This window comes from Staurois parvus, unplaced genomic scaffold, assembly GCF_062004578.1.
Source record: "Staurois parvus isolate SC_StPar_1 unplaced genomic scaffold, SC_StPar_1.0 ptg000436l, whole genome shotgun sequence".
NCBI classification, from domain to species: Eukaryota; Metazoa; Chordata; class Amphibia; order Anura; family Ranidae; genus Staurois; species Staurois parvus.
The window spans coordinates 3,021,455-3,045,600 of NW_028318232.1; the positions used below are offsets into that span (position 1 = coordinate 3,021,455).

General features: G+C 39.5%; 1 protein-coding gene across 1 annotated transcript in view; it reads left to right on the top strand.

Annotated features, from left to right (window-relative positions):
• The window catches only part of GRIN2B (glutamate ionotropic receptor NMDA type subunit 2B), a 942,931-nt gene that overhangs the window by 215,154 nt on the left and 703,631 nt on the right, over positions 1–24,146 (top strand). The window contains exon 3 of the mRNA XM_089687695.1: positions 7,504–7,917. Within this exon, the coding sequence (XP_089543821.1) occupies positions 7,522–7,917 (396 nt within the window). The 5' untranslated portion in view covers positions 7,504–7,521. The remainder of the gene's footprint in view (positions 1–7,503; positions 7,918–24,146) is intronic.

Here is a 24,146-nt window from a genome sequence, read left to right on the forward strand (position 1 = left end):
AACAAAATGTCAAGTTGTGAGCAACTGGTGTTTTTTCTGATTTTAAGCTATAGTAGTATCCATACACTGACCAACACCACCACCCCCCCTTTCCCCTCCCACGGAGAGAGCCTGATATTGACCAACAACACCCCTGCCCCCCATTCAGAAGAGCCTTCCACTACCCCCCTCCCGACGATAGAGAGAAAGACACTCATCTTCAATGCTCCAGACATCCCTGGGAACGAGAGTCAGGCTCTACATACACCATCAAGCAGCCCGCAGCCTCTCTTGGATCCCACCTGGTTCCCATGGCATGCGTGTCCCTTCTTTCATCCCTTCTTCTGAAGGGGGTGCTACCGCCCTGAAAAATGTCACCCTAGGCAAGTGCCTTGTTTGCCTTGTAGTAAATACGCCCCTGATAGTATCTCTCGCTGAAGTTTACAGTGCAAAATTCTCTCTCCTTTCTCAGGACACTTTTTAATTTCTAGTTTCCAACACTCAAGTAAAATTAACATTTGACATATTTATTTTTTCAATGATAAACATCAATTCTTTGTGGATACCCACCATGTATACTCCTCGAATGCACTGGGGTTTAGAATCCAATTCAATTTGCATACTTTGACACTCTTTTTATAAAATGTATCTAGAGGGCCATTTTAGTCATTGTTTGTTTAATTTTCTTTAAACACTGTAACCTATTTAGGCTTGGGCAAAGGAGAAAGGAAGAAGTATGACAGGAGGATAGGTGCGGTACACTCTTCCCATAGGCCCGTAGTAAATGTTCTCTGCATCCTGCCACCTTCTTACAGTTGTAAACTTACACATGTGGCTCCATGTCCTTTTATATAACAGCATCTATCATAATTTTGCTGACTTGCACATATGAATACCTAACAAGAACACACGCTTGACACACTTGTGGCCCACCATTTTCAGATATTCAGAGCTGGTTCACCTGCAAAATGACCTTGGTAAAAGCCTCTTGTTTGGCAGGTGTTTTCTTGGCTGCACTTGCACTTTTTTAATCTGACACCCTAAATGCCCCCAAGCTCCCCAGACCCTGCTAAATCAGTACCTTCTTACTGTGCTACCCAGTCAGAAGCGGGGACTGAGATTACACATTGCGTTCAAATACTGTAACAGTCTATCATGTCAGTAATATAGCTTGCCACAGCCTGTTAAGTGCTGAAGGTGGCCTGAAACCTGATAAATTCTTTTAGATGCCAAAGTAACTATCTACATAACAGAGAGCCCCAGGTTTTCAGGGTGACGGGGCAATTAAGGGACTGTGCTAATGTACCTGAAAGCACCTGTGAGTTTTACCACTTCCTTCACAATATCACTTTATAATGTTTAAATAAAACAAAGGGTTACTATCAGGGGCAGACTGACAACTCCTGGGGCCCCCGGGCAATAGGGGATCATGGGGCCCCTGTGTGCTTGCCCAAACTCAAAAAAGCCTATAAAAAAGGTACCAGGGGAATCTCATGGTGCCCCCTACTGACCCCGGGCCCTCGGGCAGTGCCTGAGTTTCCAAATGGTCAGTCCGCTCCTGGTTACTATATGGATGGCCTGTTATTTTTTAGATTTGACAGCTGAGAAGTAAAATAAAATAAGTAATAAAAAATCATTTTGTGTGACACACATTGGCAGCATTGGTTGGCTTTGCAGCATGTTTATTAAACATTTGTGGAAGTATCTCCCTTCCTGTAGAACAGGAAATATACTTATTATGGTATAAGACAGAAGAACTTACAATCTAATAGGGTATTGGAGAGTATAACAGAAGAGCTAACAGTCATTTATAGCATTAGGACATAGTAGTGAAGAGCTTACAGTCCATTGAGATAATTAAAAGTGATGTACAAGCTGTAAGAATGTAAAGTCTGTTAGGGTATATGGTACAAAATGTGGGATAACATATACTGTAGTCTGTTAGGGTATTAATTACAGAAAGTTAGAGAGCTTACAGTCTGCTTTACACAAAGAGGAACAATGTAAATTGTAAATTCAGGAGACACAGAAAGATTGACAAATGACTGTTTATAAAGATGTGAGGGGGGTAAAAGGAGGAAGAAATCAATCATTCTATGAACATATTTTTACTGAAGTAGTATTTACGGGGATGCACAAACCTTTGTGTCTTTTGAGAAGAGGGAGGGGACGGTAGTTGTGAACCTGCCTTAGGTAGGACCCTGTTGGCTCTGAAGATACTAGCTGAATTCCTTTGCAAACCAAACTGGGATTCCTTTGTGCTGTTTTAAAAATACTTTTTCTTTTCCCTTATAACATGAGAGGAGCAGTGCCTGTAGATATAAAAATGTTTTTTATGGTACATACCTTTTTTTTTCTTTTTTTATAAGTGATCACATACCTCTGTTCTCTGCTGCATAAGAGCTAGGGAAGGAGAAACAGCAGCACACTGATCTTCCCAGTGAAAGGCTGTGCGGGGGGGGGGGGGTGTCTGACCTTTGGGAGGAGAGCAGACTGACCACGCTGTGTTCTCTTGCATAGTGTAGTCAGTTTTTAGTAGGAAAGCAGAGGGACTGCCAGGAACACCATCATACATATCAAGAAGGTGAAATGTTGGATTTATAGTACATATTCTTTAGGGGTTTATTCATAAAGCTGCAAGTACAGTGTAACTGCGGTCTTTCTATGGCATTAAAAATGCTCCAGCACATTTATAAAACACAACTTTTTGCTTGCTCTACACTTGCTTCAGGACTTTGAATATAAAAAAAGTTGCAGGAGGAGGTGGAAATCTGTCACATTCCTTGTTTTAAATAGTCCCTAAAGGTTTGCTTTTTCATGCAGTAAAGAAGCTTCATGAATTAGATGTTCATATCAGTAGCATGCCTTTTTTTACCCAAGATTCAATTTCAAAAATGTGTGAATCATCTTGTGAAAACATTGTTTAATAGACCTGCTAATGTGCACCATTTATTCAGGTCCTCTAAAATATTAGAAAATTCTACACAGAAGGAGAGCTAAATTTCAGCAAGGAAACTTTTTTTTTCTATGTCTGATATTTGCTACTGCCAGAATGTCTGGAAAATTATTTAAAAAAATGCTTATTCCCCTCAAGCAAGAATCCAACTTGAGTTATTTTTAAAGACACTGATAAATAATCTGCAAGTGATTACTAAAGGTTCTCAGGGTGCACACTTGCAGCATTGGCTTCATTAATATAAAATGTTTTATAGCTTAATGCACACTTACAATCTTAAAAAAACACTGACTGCTTAGTTTATTTCAGTTTATCAAAATGAAAGCATATTTTTATTTAGTATGCTAGAAGTTTGCTTACTGGAAATGTAATTTTTCACAGTCAATAAGACTGATTATGTACAATAACAAACATTGCAGGCACCCAGGATCTTGAGCACTCAGTCCTGTTCCTCACAGTGCCCTGTGTTAAGAAGTGGGAGGCAATGGTGTATAAAACCGGCTTCCATTCTTTCTGCATGCCTGGTATGGGAGAAAGGAACAAGTAGAGACAGAAAATAAAGCATACTCCTGCAGTTTCCTGTGTAGAGAGTAGGAGGGAATAAAGTGGATTGCAATAAAAATGTCAAGGTTAATGAACACATGTGTAGCGTATTCACTCACTTCATACAGAGTAATAATGCACATTGTGCTTACATAATTATGATTGCTCTAAAACTAAAACTGGCGGTGCAATTCATTTTATCTTTGGTTCTTTAATGATTATATTTATTGCAGTTAAAAATATTTAATGGTGTTAGGTTACTATTCAGTGGTATTTATCTACCAATGTTTCAAAACAGTTATGTGTAGAAGAATGTTATGTATGGTCTTTAATTAAAAATGCCACACATTTACTTTGACATGAATGTAAAGTTTTTAGTTCTTCCAAGTTTTGTGATTATCCTAAAAGTAGAACAATAAAACTTGAGTACTTGATTGCAAGCTTTCATTTACATAGGAACAGGAAAGCCTTCACTCTGGGACAACACATCTGGACAAGGGAGCTGCTCACCTAGAAAGGACATGAAATGAAAAGAGTGTACATATGCTTCACCTTCTTTTATCACGTTCAAACCCTTGCAAAGCACAAAAATACTTCACGAGTACTTCAGTGAGATATTTTTTCAAAGTTTCTTCCTTTTGGCTCGCAAACAAGTTATCAAATATTAATCCTCTCCATGTTCAGATCTGGAATCCATAGTTTGAGTTGACAATGTATAGGTTGTGGATTGGATTGATCTGGTAGAGCTAGTCTTAATGGTTTCCCTGCTTAGTCTTCTGGGTTTGCAATTGTTTTCCAACCCTCTCCCCCACTTCCTCCAGTCTTAATTTGGAGATGGTTCCCGGTGCCAGAGGACCTCTGAGAATGCCCCTGATTTCCTTTACAAGGACATCAATTCGCCATGCCCTCCTGCAGCTTCTCCCCCAATTCTATTCGAATAACGGGACATGCAGTACCTCATCTATGAGAGGCGTGGCAAACTTCTCAGATTCTCATTCTAAGATTAAAAAGAGTGCTGCATCCTTTTCACAACTGCACAGTATTGGAATGGCTTCTTTGTGTAAGTCACTAGTTTACAGAGTGGCAGGTTTAGATACAGTTGCAAGAAAAAGTATGTGAACCCCTTGGGATTACGTGGAGTTTTGCATGAATTGGGCATAAAATGTGCTCTGAACGTCATCTAAGTCACAACAGTAGAAGAACACAGTCTGCTGAACATAATACTACACAAACATTAGATGTTGCCATGGTTTAATTGCACATAACATGTAAACATTCACAGTGCAGGGAGGAAAAGGTATGTGAGGCCCTAGCTTAATGACATCTCCCAGAGCTAATTGGAGCCAGGAGTGAGCCAACCTTGACTCCAATCAGTGTGATGATATTGGATGTGTTGCTGACAGCTGTCCTGCCCTTAAAAAACACACACCTGTTTTGGGTTTACTGGTTTCAAGAAGCACTGTCTGATGTGAACCATGCCTCGCAGAAAAGAGCTCTCAGAAGACCTACGATCAAGAATTGTTGACTTGCATGAAGCTGAAAAGGGTTACAAAAGTATCTCCAAAAGCTTTGATTTTCATGTATCCATGGTAAGACAGACTGTCTACAAATGGAGAAAGTTTAGCACTGTTGCTACTCTCCCTAAGCATGGTCATCCTGTAAAAATGACTGCAAGAGCACAGCGCAGAATGCTGCATGAGGTAAAGAAGAATCCCAGAGTGTCAGCGAAAGACCTACAGAAATCTCTGGCACATGCTAACATTTTTGTTGACACATCTACAATAAGGAAAACATTAAACACGAATGGAGTACATGGGAGGACACCACGGAGGAAGCCATTGCTGTCCAAAAAGAATATTGCAGCACGTTTGAAGTTTGCAAAAGAGCACCTGGATGTTCCACAGCACTACTGGCAAAATATACTGTGGACAGATGAAACCAAGATTGAGTTGTTTGGGAAGAACACACAACACTATGTGTGGAGAAAAAAAGGCACAGCACACCAACATCAAAACCTCATCCCCACTGTAAAACATGGCGGAGGGAGCATCCTGGTTTGGGGCTGCTTTTCTGCCTCAGGGCCTGGACGGATTGTTGTCATTGATGGGAAAATGAATTCCAGAGTTTATCAAGACATTTTGCAGGAAAACGTACGACCATCTGTCCGCCAACTGAAGATGCGCAGAGGACGGGTGATGCAACAGGACAATGACCCAAAGCATACAAGTAATTCAACAAAACAATGGCTGCAACAGCACAGAATACGCCTTCTGGAGTGGCCAAGTCAGAGTCCTGACCTCAACCCGATTGAAATGCTGTGGCATGACCTTAAGAGAGAGATTCACACCAGACATCCCAAGAATATTGCTACACTGAAACAGTTTTGTGAAGAGGAGTGGTCCAAAATTACTCCAAATCGTTGTGCAGGTCTGATCTGCAACTACAGGAAACATTTGGTTGAGGTTATTGCTGCCAAAGGAGGGTCAACCAGTTATTAAGTCCAAAGGTTCAAATACTTTTTCCTCCCTGCACTGTGAATGTTTACATGTTATGTGCAATTAAACCATAGCAACATCTAATGTTTGTGTAGTATTATGTTCAGCAGACTGTGTTCTTCTATTGTTGTGACTTAGATGACGTTCAGAGCACATTTTATGCCCAATTCATGCAAAACTCCACGTAATCCCAAGGGGTTCACATACTTTTTCTTGCAACTGTACATAGGTAGAGTGATGACAGATGTGGAAAGAATGTATGAATGGGGTTGGCTATAAAGCTAGTGGGGCACAAGATCAGGATTTATGAACGATGGTGAGAGCAGTCAAACAGCTATTGTCTGAGGAGCCCTTGTGGCATTGAGAAAGTGCAAAATCCAAATAAATCTTAAAGAAAAGGGAATTTTTCTAAGGTCACTGAAATGCGTAAAACATTACCCAAGATATTCTGTAGTCTAAATAGCATTGCCTTTGCATTAGAGGCTGTGATGAAAACATGAAGCAGAGAAGTAGGCTCCTTCTGTGCTCTCTAAGGATAATCAGGTATGACAACTATGGGAAGAGAGGTGTGTGAAAGGAATCAGGAAGGAAATTTTCCCCCCATTGGAGTAAATTGAATCATGCTTTATTGGGCTTTTTTTTTGCCTTCCTCTGGATCAAATGTGGGTATATGATTGTGTATACGGGGTTTTTCAATACCTTTTTCTGCTGGTTGGTTGAACCTGATGTACTAGTGTCTTTTTTTCAACCTCACTAACTATGTAACTAAGAAAGGAAATGGTGTCATATTGGTGCTTTCATACAGCTGTCTTATCAGATTACTATAGGAATCTGAATGCAATCCCATAGTGATCGTTTGTCTGTTTGGCCAGGTCATTTGTACTGCTTAGCATGCCCCCTCCAGTGACATGGCACCCCACAGTTTCAGAAACTCTACACTAGAGTGTAATAAACTGTAATGTTTGATAATTTTAAGGTTTGTTAGCAGCTAAAGAGTATGAGGTCCAAAACATTTGTAATTTTAGAACAGAACTCAAGAAAAAACTAACTGTTATAACTGCTGCTGCTAGATGTCTTCAGTCTGAGGGTCAGTATCATTCAAGCCACTTCCTTTGAGCCCAGGTGTTCCTGTTCTTTCCCAACCTGTTACTGGACTGATAAGCTTATCTCTTTCTACTACTACCTCTTCCAGAGTGCTTCTTGTCAGCACATAAACGCATTGACTTCTTCCTCTCACACTCCAGATATGCTATACAGGGATGGCTGATACCAGATTAAATTTATGTATTTACTCTACTTGCATTTAAAAATACATTTAATTATGTATTACTGACTACAGAGCTGCCTTAATTTGTGTCTTTTGTACCTACCTAGAGTTCAGCCTAAAATATTTTAATAGAAATATTTAAATGATGTCTCTGTTTAGCTATTTCTAGTGCTGTATATATCTGTGTCTATCAGCCTATCTCTTGGTTTATATGTCCCATATTAAATATATGTTGCTTATTTAGCATATGTTTTTTTTTTCAGGGAGAATAAGAGTTGAAGATGAGGCCTACAGAAGCCTGCTACGTCTTAAAAATCAGCCTCTTGATTCTTTTCTACATGGGTTCCTATGCCCAGAAACATCCCAGTATGGACATTGCGGTTATTCTTGTAGGCACCTCAGACGAGGTAGCCATCAAAGATGTCCACGAAAAAGATGACTTCCACAATCTGTCAGTGACACCAAGAGTGGCTTTGGTTACCATGAATGAGTCTGATCCGAAGAGTATAATTACACGAATTTGTGACCTCATGTCTGACAAAAAAGTACAAGGGGTTGTGTTTGGTGATGACACTGACCAGGAGGCTATTGCTCAAATTTTGGACTTCATATCTGCCCAGACACTTACCCCTATTTTAGGAATTCATGGTGGATCATCAATGATTATGGCTGATAAGGTAGGCAAAACAGTTTTTTTTTATCTTTTCAGAAACAAAGTCTTTCATAGATAATAGTATTTTAATTCTATTCTATAGTATGTACTGCATGTACAGTGAAATACAAGCTTGCTTTGTGACTGTAAACTAACCTGCTTCACACAAAGTTTCATACTGTATTTGGCCATGGCAGTTAGTGGACACTTTAATTTGGTATAAAGCTTCCAACATTTAGGCTATGTACTGAAATTAACACACATTTTGTTTCATATGGAAAGTAAATGAGAGATGTGTCTCATACCAAACACTGGTTGAGATAAAAAAAAATGAAAATGTTCCTGCTTTTAATACATGAAATTTATTTGCAAGTGGTTTTAGTTAGCTGCAGTCAGTTACACTATTTACATCCCCACTGACCTGTCTGTCATAAATGATGATTGTGGGCAGGGGCGGACTGACAACTCATGGGGCCCCCGGGCAATAAGGGATCATGGGGCCCCTGTGTCTTTGCCCAAACTCAAAAAAGCCTATGAAAAAGGTACCAGGGGCATCTCATGGGGCCCCCTACTGACCCCGGGCCCTCGGGCAGTGCCCGAGTTTCCAAATGGTCAGTCCGCCCCTGGTTGTGGGTTGTACTGTAGTTGTCTGTGAATGTTTGCACAATAGCATAAACAAACAGTTGTCGGAGCATCACAAGTAAACCAAAAAATCAACTTACCACTGTGACCATGTCCGAACTTTCATTTCCTATGTAAAAACATGGTTAACAGTGTCAAAGGCTGAGGACACACCAAAAAGAATGAGACTGTAGTTGTGGCCCTTAGATTTTGTAGTTAGGACGTCATTTGTCAACTTTGGTGATAGCAGCTTCAGTGCAGTGAAGCAAACTGAAGATAATCAAACAAGGGGTTCGTAAACAGATAGCTTGCTTGTTGAAAGGAAAAGTATACTTTGGCTAGTTTGGATAAGAGGAGGAGGACAGAGCAATAGCTGGAGGTGGCAGATGGGTCCAAAAGTGTTTGCTATGACTGCATGTATGAATTGAGATTGGGAACGTCCAATGTCAAAGCTACTCTGTCAATCACATAAACTAATTAAAAATCAGGTTCTCCTATAATAGAAGAGCACTTATAGTTACAGCACATGCCTGTTACCTTTCCAGCATGTCAGCTTCCATCAGTCTCTTCTGCATTTGATATTTCTGGCAGTGTCGGATGCCTGTGTCCCCCACCATATGCTGTTTTTCCTTACACACAGCAGTGATGTAGGGGTTGCAGGATGGAACCATGGCACGCAGAAGGGGACGTAGGCATCAAACATACATAGAAGTGTTGTATGCATAAGAGACTGACAGAGACTGCAACATTGGATCAGAGGGAGGTAGAAGACCCAGGCTGTGGGAAAGCTGACTATAAGAGCTCTTTTATTTCATGGAAACCATATTTTGATTTTTTTAAGCTATTGACAGGGTTGCTTTAATTAGTTACAGATTGGTGTTACAGCAGGAATGAATAGTAAGGAGGGATTAGTAAAATAAAATGAAAATGATTAGGTTGAAAAGGAAAGGAATAGTGATGAAATGAACAGGTAGAAATATATGATTTAAAAATTCACAAAGAAAGCATTTGTTCAGTCTAGGGAAGAAAGCTTGTTAGAGAGGAGGCTACAGAAAGGTTGTAGTGGCATACTGGGTTGTTTTAGGAAGGCTTTTTGTATGTGGTCAATTTGTTCAGTGAAATATGTGGTCTTCAGACAATAGGCAGGAGGAGGACACAGAGGACAAAGAAGCGATTCAAAAGTATTGAAAAGCTTGTCTAGGTTGTGGGATTGTGTGGTTATGAAAAAGTGAGAAGTTTAAATTAGATAAGAGAGCACTCTTGAATTTCTGATTTATCAGCCTACAAAGCTAGCCCTATAAGACCATGATCAGCTTTCAGTTTAAATGTATGTTTATTTAAATTGGAGCTGAATCCACAAAGATTTTCTAGGTTACAGGGAACATCTAAAAGTGTTAATTATGCCTAAGCGGTACCTTAAAATGTTTGTCTGAAATTCTTTCTGAGAAATTGCTGTACACTTCTCAGTGTGTGATGGTGCCAAGGCTTCCATATTCTGTGGCTTCATAGCTGTACACCAATAAAACAGCTGACATACATATTTTTAGCAGCACATTTAGCTGTTTCTGCTGTAATGTATGAAGGCATTTTAAAATAGAGAAGTTCTTTAAACTCTTCTGTCAAACATGCCTGCAATAAAGAATATTCAATCTTATGTATGATGCATCTGACATCTGCATCTGAGCAATCTGTCTTTCCAAATTAGCCACCAGTCAGTGTAAACCTTAACAACAAATTTATCTTATATAAATATATTTCTCTTATCTCTTAATTTATTTATTTAAACACACAGTTAAGTATTTTTGTGTTATCTGTGTTTATTAAATGCAAACAAATAGCCATTGATCATGTCAGAAATTCAAAGCCATACTGTGCATACATCCTATAAAAATAGGACCATAAGTACTTGGTGGTGCCGCTTCAGGCTTAGGTGTAGAGCCCCATTGGCACTCAGGACATTAGGGATACCAGAATAAGAAGAACAGAAGAACTTGGCAATGAACATTTTAGCCTGGAACCTCTGCTTGCCTTAGTCAATCCTAGTATGAATGTATACATGTGAAAGCCTCAGTCAATGTCGCTCCTGGAGCGGGAGGAGCAGCACTGAGGCTTTCACATGTATACATCCATACCAGGATCAGCTAAGGTGAGGGGTAGTTTTGAGCTAAAATATTTCCTTTAATAAGTTTAATTAGCACCCCCCAACTAGTTCATATCTTTAACTACTGAACAATTAGTCCATTTGTTGTGTAGATGAGGATTGTGAGAGGGATAAAACAGGGCAGGGCTAACACCATTCAGTCCACAAAAGGCTGTGTGTTGTCAGCTCACAACATAAATTAGAAGCCAAGAGCATTTCTGGCAAATCAACAGGTATTTTCAGTACTTGCAGGACCTTCATAAAACATGGGGAAACTTACATGTACTGCAAAGTTGCACTGTGTGGTTTTTTTTTTGCCCTGAAATATACTTTGACAGATGGACAATACCATTAGATCCATTCAAAACAGATTGTAAAACATGACACTGCATATGCACATAGTTCCAGCCATGTCAGTGTCTGGGAAGCCATAGACAGGAAAGACAAAACTGTCCATTGTTGCTCTAATCGACACACTACTAAACACAACACAAGACTTTCCCAATTGAAGCCATGTTAAATCCCAATATATATATATATTAATGTCCTTTCACAACAAAAACATACACATTTTTGCATGGATCACTGCTTGCATGAATGTGCAATTTTGTCTTTTAACATATTATGCAAAGTGATGGAGAAATATATGGAATAGAGATTTTTCTATCATGTAGCTGCACTAAAATGCAGGAAAATGCTATCTATCTATATATATATCTATATAGATATCTATATCTATTTATATGGGCAGCACAGTGGCTAAGTGGTTAGCAATTCCGTCTGACAGTACTAGAGTCATTGGTTCGAATACCAACCACAGCACCACCTGCCTGGAATTTGCATGTTCTCCCTGTGCCTGCGTGGGTTTCCTCTGGGTACCACATATTCGTCCCAGACTCCAAAGACTTGCTGGCAGATTAATTGGCTCCTGTCTACATTGGACCTAGTACGTGTATATATGAATGTGAGTTAGGGACCTTAGGAGCCTTGAGGGTTTGGGACCCTTGAGGGTTTGGGACTGATATGAATGTATTATATATGTAAAGCACTGCATAAATTGACAGCACTATATAAGTACCTGTAATAATAAATGCAGTTTTGTGCAATTAGTGTTAATTTAATGGGCTTTCATAACACATATAAATGCAAACAATGCTATGTTTTATTTTTTTTAAAGAAGCATGCTACATAAATGCAAATAGTCATGAATAAGATTTCTACTTTCATGCAGTAAAATGGACAAGCATGAACAGGCCTAATGATCCACTTATATTTCTATGCGGAAAAGAAAAAGATTGTTCATAAGTCACATAGATTTTGAATCATGTTTAAAAATACAGCAAGCAATAGCAAGGACCTCTATGTTTGCTAATTATTGAAACCATTCAATGCCTTGTAAAAAGGTGGACTTATCTTGACAGTCCTATTTGTATGCATTTGATCCACTTATACAATGTTTCACAAAAACATGCAAAAAGATTAACTCACTGGTCACACCACTGTGATTTAAATTGCACGATTTGTGTGCGATTTCTGAAGACTTTATTGCTACTTGTGAAGATTTTCAATGATTTCTTGCAATTTGCAGTGCGATTTCCATTATATTCTATGTATGTGAAATTGCAGCAAAACTCCAGAAAAAGTAATGCAAGAACTACTTTAGAAATTGTATTGCAGCAAATCACAAATGTTAAGACAATGACATTCACATTCATTAGATGTGATTTCAGGTGCGATTTAAATTCTCAAATCGCAGCTGAAATTGCACCAGTATGACCGGGCACTGTAGCTGGATTTTTTTCCAAGAAAAAAAAATATTTACATTTATATATGCTGATATCAACAATTTATACAAATATTTGTAAGAACCGGCCATTCTTAGATACAGTACATATTTTAGTAGCAATGTGTTAAGGTAGCCTATTGACTTTTAATGGGCAGTCAACGTGCCTCTACACATAAAGAAAGCAGCTGCACTATTTTTGACAATACGCAAGATATTCACATCTGTGTATTGTGGTGCACTATAGCTCAGGTGCTTTTTTTTTACTGTACTAGTTCAGTGTGGTGCCATTTAAAGCAAATGACCGAGTACTGTGTTACACATATACTGATAATGAAACTTGGACACAGCGTTACACCATTATTTTCTCTCCCAAGTTGGCCAAATGTCTTACATCAATGATACACATGCAGATACGCAGTAAAATCCAGTTTTTAAGTTTTACCTGCAAATGTGCCTTGTATGACTATTTTGTCATGAGATCTCATATGCTGTGACAAGGACAAATATACTGTAATTTTAAAGTATTTTTAGAAGAACACTTTAATTAATAACAACTTTTCCATTTTCTCCTAAAATAAAGTTCATTGGAGCATCACTTATATTCTGGATCTAAATAAATCATGAGATAAGACAGCATCAAGGCTGGTTTTAATTCATGTGCCACATTTTTAAAATATAATGTTTTAAATATATTGGATTATGTGCACATAATATGATTTTAACCCATAATGTTCTCTGAACATAATGGACAAGAATCAGTTAATGGCACCTTAGAGGATGTATAAAAATCAGTTCATTTTGGGGAGAGAGAGCGTGTGATGACTTTTTGGGAATACTCGGAATTAGAACATTTAATCTAGATATGTAGAGTTTCTAATCAATAAAATTGACTTTACCATTTTAACTTCAATGGCATATCTGAAAAGATGAACATGGCTGAACAATCTGAAAAGGAGATCTGATGTGTTTTCTAGTTTAAACTTTATTTTAGGTATTCTTATGAAAATAAGGGGCATGGTAAGATACATATTGCAAGCAAAATAAGGTATGACAATTATCAAATAATTTAGCAAACTGATGTAGCAAAAAAATGTCTGACAGTATGTTGTCAGCATATATGTTACCTTAGCTAAAGACTGAAACCCCAACCTAGTTTTTATACCCTTCTGTCCTATCAACTAAACTGCTGTTTAATACTTAACTCTTGGTAGTACAAACAATAATGTGGCCTGTGTCAGAGGATGACAGAACCAACACATGGTGACTCTGCCTGAACAGTGGCTCTACCTTTGACTGTGACCACACATTCTGAAACAAGCAATTATTACACAGTTTTTTCACATCTTAGAATATATGATGTGGAAGTAAAATTCTAAAATAGGTTAGTATTGGGTCTGTTTTATACATGAAGCCTACTGCCTGGGAGGTTTGGGCAGACTACAGAGAATGGAACTAATAAAAAAAAAGGCATGTAACTGTGACTAATTTTATTGATTTGCAAACTAAGATTGCAGTGGTGTTGTCACTAGTTGTAAGGAAAAGGGAGGTCCATGTTAAAACCTTTTGTAATATTAGAGCCTGTCTTGTAAAAGTCCCAAATCATCACCCTGGTCACAACAAGGTATTTTGTGTTTATATTTATATTGATAATGTCCATTTCACCTAAATATGGCACAATATCTATTCTGCTACCTGAGTTGACCCTGCCTCTTTTCTGTTTCAAGAGTGGTTATTGAGTTTTCAACAATTTAGAGTTAGTCAAACATAGAAGCACATAATTTAGGTAGTACATAATTAGAGATGAGCGAAGAAATGAAAAATTCGATTCGGCTGATTCGGCGAATTCCAGTGTGAAATTCGATTCGATGCGAATTTCTCCGCTACGAAGATGACTTATTTAAAGGGTTTCTAGGCTTCAGAGAGCCTTTAAATTAGTGCAGAACACTGTACCTTTAATTTAAATGCCCTTGGAGATGAGGAAGGAGAAGGAGAAGGAGAAGGATGAGAAGAAGGAGAAGGAGAAGGGTGAGAAGAAGGAGAAGGAGAAGGGTGAGAAGAAGGAGAAGGATGAGAAGAAGGAGAAGGATGAGAAGAAGGAGAAGGAGAAGGATGAGAAGAAGGAGAAGGAGAAGGATGAGAAGAAGGAGAAGGAGAAGGATGAGAAGAAGGAGAAGGATGAGAAGAAGGAGAAGGATGAGAAGGAGAAGGATGAGAAGGAGAAGGATGAGAAGAAGAAGGCTGAGAATAAGGAGAAGGATGAGAAGAAGGAGAAGGAGAAGGATGAGAAGAAGGAGAAGGATGAGAAGAAGGAGAAGGAGAAGGATGAGAAGAAAGAGAAGGATGAGAAGGAGAAGGATGAGAAGAAGAAGGATGAGAAGAAGAAGGATGAGAAGAAGGAAAAGGATGAGAAGAAGAAGGATGAGAAGAAGGAGAAGGATGAGAAGAAGGAGAATGATGAGAAGAAGGAGAAGGATGATAAGAAGGAGAAGGAAGAGAAGAAGGAGAAGGAGAAGGATGAGAAGAAGGAGAAGGATGAGAAGAAGGAGAAGGATGAGAAGAAGGAGAAGGATGAGAAGAAGGAGAAGGATGAGAAGAAGGAGAAGGAGAAGGATGAGAAGAAGGAGAAGGATGAGAAGAAGAAGGATGAGAAGAAGGATGAGAAGAAGGAGGAGAAGGATGAGAAGAAGAAGGATGAGAAGAAGGAGAAGGATGAGAAGAAGGAGAAGGAAGAGAAGAAGGAGAAGGAGAAGGATGAGAAGGAGAAGGATGAGAAGAAGGAGAAGGATGAGAAGAAGGAGAAGGATGAGAAGAAGGAGAAGGAGAAGGATGAGAAGAAGAAGGATGAGAAGAAGGATGAGAAGGATGAGAAGAAGGAGAAGGATGAGAAGAAGGAGAATGATGAGAAGAAGGAGAAGAAGGAGAAGGATGAGAAGAAGGAGAAGGATGAGAAGAAGGAGAAGGATGAGAAGAAGGAGAAGGATGAGAAGAAGGAGAAGGAGAAGGATGAGAAGAAAAAGGATGAGGAGAAGGAGAAGGATGAGAAGAAGGAGAAGGAGAAGGATGAGAAGAAGGAGAAGGATGAGAAGAAGGAGAAGGATGAGAAGAAGGAGAAGGAGAAGGATGAGAAGAAGGAGAAGGAGAAGGATGAGAAGAAGGAGAAGGAGAAGGATGAGAAGAAGGAGAAGGATGAGAAGAAGGAGAAGGATGAGAAGGAGAAGGATGAGAAGGAGAAGGATGAGAAGAAGAAGGCTGAGAATAAGGAGAAGGATGAGAAGAAGGAGAAGGATGAGAAGAGGGAGAAGGATGAGAAGAAGGAGAAGGAGAAGGATGAGAAGAAAGAGAAGGATGAGAAGGAGAAGGATGAGAAGAAGAAGGATGAGAAGAAGAAGGATGAGAAGAAGGAAAAGGATGAGAAGAAGAAGGATGAGAAGAAGGAGAAGGATGAGAAGAAGGAGAATGATGAGAAGAAGGAGAAGGATGATAAGAAGGAGAAGGAAGAGAAGAAGGAGAAGGAGAAGGATGAGAAGAAGGAGAAGGATGAGAAGAAGGAGAAGGATGAGAAGAAGGAGAAGGATGAGAAGAAGGAGAAGGATGAGAAGAAGGAGAAGGATGAGAAGAAAAAGGATGAGGAGAAGGAGAAGGATGAGAAGAAGGAGAAGGAGAAGGATGAGAAGAAGGAGAAGGATGAGAAGAAGGAGAAGGATGAGAAGAAGGAGAAGGAGAAGGATGAGAAGAAGGAGAAGGAGAAGGATGAGAAGAAGGAGAAGGAGAAGGATGAGAAGAAGGAGAAGGATGAGAAGAAGGAGAAGGATGAGAAGGAGAAGGATGAGAAGGAGAAGGATGAGAAGAAGAAGGCTGAGAATAAGGAGAAGGATGAGAAGAAGGAGAAGGAGAAGGATGAGAAGAAGGAGAAGGATGAGAAGAAGGAGAAGGAGAAGGATGAGAAGAAAGAGAAGGATGAGAAGGAGAAGGATGAGAAGAAGAAGGATGAGAAGAAGAAGGATGAGAAGAAGGAAAAGGATGAGAAGAAGAAGGATGAGAAGAAGGAGAAGGATGAGAAGAAGGAGAATGATGAGAAGAAGGAGAAGGATGATAAGAAGGAGAAGGAAGAGAAGAAGGAGAAGGAGAAGGATGAGAAGAAGGAGAAGGATGAGAAGAAGGAGAAGGATGAGAAGAAGGAGAAGGATGAGAAGAAGGAGAAGGATGAGAAGAAGGAGAAGGAGAAGGATGAGAAGAAGGAGAAGGATGAGAAGAAGAAGGATGAGAAGAAGGATGAGAAGAAGGAGGAGAAGGATGAGAAGAAGAAGGATGAGAAGAAGGAGAAGGATGAGAAGAAGGAGAAGGAAGAGAAGAAGGAGAAGGAGAAGGATGAGAAGGAGAAGGATGAGAAGAAGGAGAAGGATGAGAAGAAGGAGAAGGATGAGAAGAAGGAGAAGGAGAAGGATGAGAAGAAGGAGAAGGATGAGAAGAAGAAGGATGAGAAGAAGGATGAGAAGGATGAGAAGAAGGAGAAGGATGAGAAGAAGGAGAATGATGAGAAGAAGGAGAAGAAGGAGAAGGATGAGAAGAAGGAGAAGGATGAGAAGAAGGAGAAGGATGAGAAGAAGGAGAAGGATGAGAAGAAAGAGAAGGAGAAGGATGAGAAGAAAAAGGATGAGGAGAAGGAGAAGGATGAGAAGAAGGAGAAGGATGAGAAGGAGAAGGAGAAGGATGAGAAGAAGGAGAAGGATGAGAAGAAGGAGAAGGATGAGAAGAAGGAGAAGGATGAGAAGGAGAAGGAGAAGGATGAGAAGGAGAAGGATGAGAAGAAGGAGAAGGAGAAGGATGAGAAGAAGGAGAAGGAGAAGGATGAGAAGAAGGAGAAGGATGAGAAGAAGGATGAGCAGAAGGAGAAGGATGAGAAGAAGGAGAAGGATGAGAAGAAGGAGAAGGATGAGAAGAAGGATGAGAAGAAGGATGAGAAGAAGGAGAAGGATGAGAAGAAGGACAGTTCTGTGACAGTTTCTGTCTATTTCTGACAGTTCTGGGACATTCACTCCATACAGCGGTTTCAACCGCTGTATGGAGGGAATGTCATAGAACTGTCAGAAATAGACTATTAATGACAGTTCTGGGACTGTCCTTCCATGCAGCGGTTGAAACATTGTATGTATTTGTTTCCATAAATGGATCCATTTATGGAAACAAATACATACAATGTTTCAACCGCTGCATGGAAGGACAGTCCCAGAACTGTCATTAATAGTCTATTTCTGACAGTTCCATGACATTCCCTCCATACAGCGGTTAAAACAGCTGTATGCAGTGAATGTCCCAGAACTGTCATAAATAGTCTATTTCTGATAGATCTGGGACATTCACTCCATACAGCTGTTTTAACCGCTGTATGGAGGGAATGTCATGGAACTGTCAGAAATAGACTATTAATGACAGTTCTGGGACTGTCCTTCCATGCAGCGGTTGAAACATTGTATGTATTTGTTTCCATAAATGGATCCATTTATGGAAACAAATACATACAATGTTTCAACCGCTGCATTGAAGGACAGTCCCAGAACTGTCATTAATAGTCTATTTCTGACAGTTCCATGACATTCCCTCCATACAGCGGTTAAAACAGCTGTATGCAGTGAATGTCCCAGAACTGTCATAAATAGTCTATTTCTGATAGATCTGGGACATTCACTCCATACAGCTGTTTTAACCGCTGTATGGAGGGAATGTCATGGAACTGTCAGAAATAGACTATTAATGACAGTTCTGGGACTGTCCTTCCATGCAGCGGTTGAAACATTGTATGTATTTGTTTCCATAAATGGATCCATTTATGGAAACAAATACATACAATGTTTCAACCGCTGCATTGAAGGACAGTCCCAGAACTGTCATTAATAGTCTATTTCTGACAGTTCCATGACATTCCCTCCATACAGCGGTTAAAACAGCTGTATGCAGTGAATGTCCCAGAACTGTCATAAATAGTCTATTTCTGATAGATCTGGGACATTCACTCCATACAGCTGTTTTAACCGCTGTATGGAGGGAATGTCATGGAACTGTCAGAAATAGACTATTAATGACAGTTCTGGGACTGTCCTTCCATACAGCGGTTGAAACATTGTATGTATTTGTTTCCATAAATGGATCCATTTATGGAAACAAATACATACAATGTTTCAACCGCTGCATTGAAGGACAGTCCCAGAACTGTCATTAATAGTCTATTTCTGACAGTTCCATGACATTCCCTCCATACAGCGGTTAAAACAGCTGTATGCAGTGAATGTCCCAGAACTGTCATAAATAGTCTATTTCTGATAGATCTGGGACATTCACTCCATACAGCTGTTTTAACCGCTGTATGGAGGGAATGTCATGGAACTGTCAGAAATAGACTATTAATGACAGTTCTGGGACTGTCCTTCCATGCAGCGGTTGAAACATTGTATGTATTTGTTTCCATAAATGGATCCATTTATGGAAACAAATACATACAATGTTTCAACCGCTGCATTGAAGGACAGTCCCAGAACTGTCATTAATAGTCTATTTCTGACAGTTCCATGACATTCCCTCCATACAGCGGTTAAAACAGCTGTATGCAGTGAATGTCCCAGAACTGTCATAAATAGTCTATTTCTGATAGATCTGGGACATTCACTCCATACAGCTGTTTTAACCGCTGTATGGAGGGAATGTCATGGAACTGTCAGAAATAGACTATTAATGACAGTTCTGGGACTGTCCTTCCATACAGCGGTTGAAACATTGTATGTATTTGTTTCCATAAATGGATCCATTTATGGAAACAAATACATACAATGTTTCAACCGCTGCATTGAAGGACAGTCCCAGAACTGTCATTAATAGTCTATTTCTGACAGTTCCATGACATTCCCTCCATACAGCGGTTAAAACAGCTGTATGCAGTGAATGTCCCAGAACTGTCATAAATAGTCTATTTCTGATAGATCTGGGACATTCACTCCATACAGCTGTTTTAACCGCTGTATGGAGGGAATGTCATGGAACTGTCAGAAATAGACTATTAATGACAGTTCTGGGACTGTCCTTCCATGCAGCGGTTGAAACATTGTATGTATTTGTTTCCATAAATGGATCCATTTATGGAAACAAATACATACAATGTTTCAACCGCTGCATTGAAGGACAGTCCCAGAACTGTCATTAATAGTCTATTTCTGACAGTTCCATGACATTCCCTCCATACAGCGGTTAAAACAGCTGTATGGAGTGAATGTCCCAGAACTGTCATAAATAGTCTATTTCTGATAGATCTGGGACATTCACTCCATACAGCTGTTTTAACCGCTGTATGGAGGGAATGTCATGGAACTGTCAGAAATAGACTATTAATGACAGTTGTGGGACTGTCCTTCCATACAGCGGTTGAAACATTGTATGTATTTGTTTCCATAAATGGATCCATTTATGGAAACAAATACATACAATGTTTCAACCGCTGCATGGAAGGACAGTCCCAGAACTGTCATTAATAGTCTATTTCTGACAGTTCCATGACATTCCCTCCATACAGCGGTTAAAACAGCTGTATGCAGTGAATGTCCCAGAACTGTCATAAATAGTCTATTTCTGATAGATCTGGGACATTCACTCCATACAGCTGTTTTAACCGCTGTATGGAGGGAATGTCATGGAACTGTCAGAAATAGACTATTAATGACAGTTGTGGGACTGTCCTTCCATACAGCGGTTGAAACATTGTATGTATTTGTTTCCATAAATGGATCCATTTATGGAAACAAATACATACAATGTTTCAACCGCTGCATTGAAGGACAGTCCCAGAACTGTCATTAATAGTCTATTTCTGACAGTTCCATGACATTCCCTCCATACAGCGGTTAAAACAGCTGTATGCAGTGAATGTCCCAGAACTGTCATAAATAGTCTATTTCTGATAGATCTGGGACATTCACTCCATACAGCTGTTTTAACCGCTGTATGGAGGGAATGTCATGGAACTGTCAGAAATAGACTATTAATGACAGTTCTGGGACTGTCCTTCCATGCAGCGGTTGAAACATTGTATGTATTTGTTTCCATAAATGGATCCATTTATGGAAACAAATACATACAATGTTTCAACCGCTGCATTGAAGGACAGTCCCAGAACTGTCATTAATAGTCTATTTCTGACAGTTCCATGACATTCCCTCCATACAGCGGTTAAAACAGCTGTATGGAGTGAATGTCCCAGAACTGTCATAAATAGTCTATTTCTGATAGATCTGGGACATTCACTCCATACAGCTGTTTTAACCGCTGTATGGAGGGAATGTCATGGAACTGTCAGAAATAGACTATTAATGACAGTTGTGGGACTGTCCTTCCATACAGCGGTTGAAACATTGTATGTATTTGTTTCCATAAATGGATCCATTTATGGAAACAAATACATACAATGTTTCAACCGCTGCATGGAAGGACAGTCCCAGAACTGTCATTAATAGTCTATTTCTGACAGTTCCATGACATTCCCTCCATACAGCGGTTAAAACAGCTGTATGCAGTGAATGTCCCAGAACTGTCATAAATAGTCTATTTCTGATAGATCTGGGACATTCACTCCATACAGCTGTTTTAACCGCTGTATGGAGGGAATGTCATGGAACTGTCAGAAATAGACTATTAATGACAGTTGTGGGACTGTCCTTCCATACAGCGGTTGAAACATTGTATGTATTTGTTTCCATAAATGGATCCATTTATGGAAACAAATACATACAATGTTTCAACCGCTGCATTGAAGGACAGTCCCAGAACTGTCATTAATAGTCTATTTCTGACAGTTCCATGACATTCCCTCCATACAGCGGTTAAAACAGCTGTATGCAGTGAATGTCCCAGAACTGTCATAAATAGTCTATTTCTGACAGTTCTGGGACATTCACTCCATACAGCGGTTTCCGGCAAAAAGTGTATGTGCAGAGTTCCTCTATTCTGCAGATACACTTAGAGGAGCTCTGCAGATACACTTAGAGGAGCTCTGCACATACACTTTTTTCCGGTTTGGAATTATTCTTATTTTCATCCTACTTCTTCTTCTTCTTCTTCATCCTCATCCTCATCCTCTTCTTCTTCTGAGGATGAGGATGAAGAAGAAGAAGAAGAAGAAGAAGAAGTAGGATGAAAATAAGATTAATTCCAAGCCGGCAAAAAGTGTATGTGCAGAGCTCCTCTAAGTTTATCTGCAGAGCTCCTCTAAGTGTATCTGCAGAATAGAGGAACTCTGCACATACACTTTTTGCCGGCTTGGAATTATTCTTCTTTTCATCCTACTTCTTCTTCTTCTTCTTCTTCATCCTCATCCTCAGAAGAAGAGGATGAGGATGAGGATGAGGATGAGGAAGAAGAAGAAGAATGAAAAGAAGAATAATTCCAAGCCGGCAAAAAGTGTATGTGCAGAGTTCCTCTATTTCTGACAGTTCTCTCACAGCTTCTTCACATGTACAGCGGTTGAAATATCTGTATCCTAAATGGAAACTAATAGATACAAATTGTATCTATTAGTTTCCATTTAGGATACAGATGTTTCAACCGCTGTACATGTGAAGAAGCTGTGAGAGAACTGTCAGAAATAGAGGAACTCTGCACATACACTTTTTGCCGGCTTGGAATTATTCTTCTTTTCATCCTACTTCTTCTTCTTCTTCTTCTTCTTCTTCTTCTTCTTCATCCTCATCCTCATCCTCTTCTTCTGAGGATGAAGAAGAAGAAGAAGTAGGATGAAAAGAAGAATAATTCCAAGCCGGCAAAAAGTGTATGTGCAGAGTTCCTCTATTTCTGACAGTTCTCTCACAACTTCTTCACATGTACAGTGGTTGAAACATCTGTATCCTAAATGTAAACTAATAGATACAATGTTTCAACCGCTAAACATGTGTTCCTTCTGTCAGAGAACTGTCAGAAATAGCGGAGCTCACTGCAGGGACACTTTTGCCGGCTGATCGGGAAATGTTCGATTCGCGCACCCGAAGTAGGCAAAATTTCGGTTTCGACACGAATCGAATATTTCCTGAAATTCGACTCGAATTCCGGTTCGCCTAGTTCGATTCGCTCATCTCTATACATAATGTTTGTGTTACACTCAAAATAACATCACACAGAGTAGGCCCTACAAGGAAAAACAACTAAATAAAACTAACTAAAACCAACTAACTAAAAGTTGTTAGTCTGTTTCTGCATTTGTAACATGCACTAGAAGTAACAATCCCAGGGATATCTCATCCTGCAACTGAAGGTTAGGGAGCTGCATAACTTGAAAAGGGAATAGCGTCTGGTGGACAACTGAGGGGCAAGAAGAGGACAGCAACCAGTAAGGACCAGCGTTGTCAATAAAGGGTAAGTCAGAACCAGAAAATGAATAGGTGGGAAGCAGGGGGAAATGAAGAGGAGAAGGAAAGGGTAAAAGGTAATAAAAAGGAGGGGAGAGAGAAAGAGGAAACAATGCCTGCTGGGGTAGGATCCAGATGTCAAGGGTCTCATCAGAAAGTTTACAGAGTAAGGATGCAATCATAATCTGCTGGTAAATGGTGTGTAATCCAAGGCTTCAAACGTTTGTTGAATTTAGATGTTAACCAGAGAGGTTGCCATTTTATTAAACATCATTCATAAGGTAATACAAGATTTAAGTTCCTCAAAAAGGATCTTTGGGTTTTCTCCAGGACCAAGCCATTGTCTGTTTTGCTGCAGTAAATTTGTGGGTAAACAAATTGAATTCTGATTTTTTACAGTCAAAAATATTGGCTGTTCAGGCAGTCCCACCATACCATGGGCGCTGCATCCCCACTAGAGCTGGGAGGCATACCCAGGTATTGCACTGGAAAGGCAGAAGGGGAATTAGTATCAATGCAATAATAACTTATAATTGGTTTCCCTAGCTAGAATGGTAATGGAACTCTTTGAAGTGTTGGACCAGATATCTTGCCAATCTTCTGGAAAGATAGGAGAATCTAAATCTAGTTCCCAATTAGTAGTTTATGTAGTTACTGAAAGGAAACAAGATAAAACAAAAAATGGATGGATGATAGAAATAATCCCTGGACCCCACCACTTTTTAACACTTAGCATTGTAAGCATAGTAATATAAATCTTTCTTGAGATGTAAAGCTTGTCTCTAAATACAATAATATGATAATATTGCGTGTAAGGGAATATGATATTTTTGCGTGTAAGGGAACAATAAAGAGGGGGGGCAGAAGACCTTCCAATCTGCTGGGTTTTAAGAGCCTACACAAATATATAATTTTATAACTTATTTATATAAAGAGGTAATACACAAGGTGAAAATATCAGGGAAGAAGCATGTGATACAGAAATCGGACGTTTACAATTTCTCAAAAAGGAATTCTACAAACTGGAAGTTCCTGGAGGAAATTTATCAAAACTGGAGCAGAAAAAATCTGGCAACGAATCAACTTCTACCTTTAACCTGTTCAGCTTTAAAAATTAAAGAAATAAGTTGATTGGTTGCCACGCATAGCTGCTGTAGAATCTGGCTGCTCCAGTTTTGATACATTCCCGTCACTGTAGATCAGAGTACACAGGAGTTTCCAGAAGGTCATAGAGCTTATTAACTAAATGATTAATATTTCTGAAACGTGGTTTAGTGTGTGGGGGCCAGAGCTGTTACCCCGTCTAGGACCTGTTTAGCTCTGCTTGT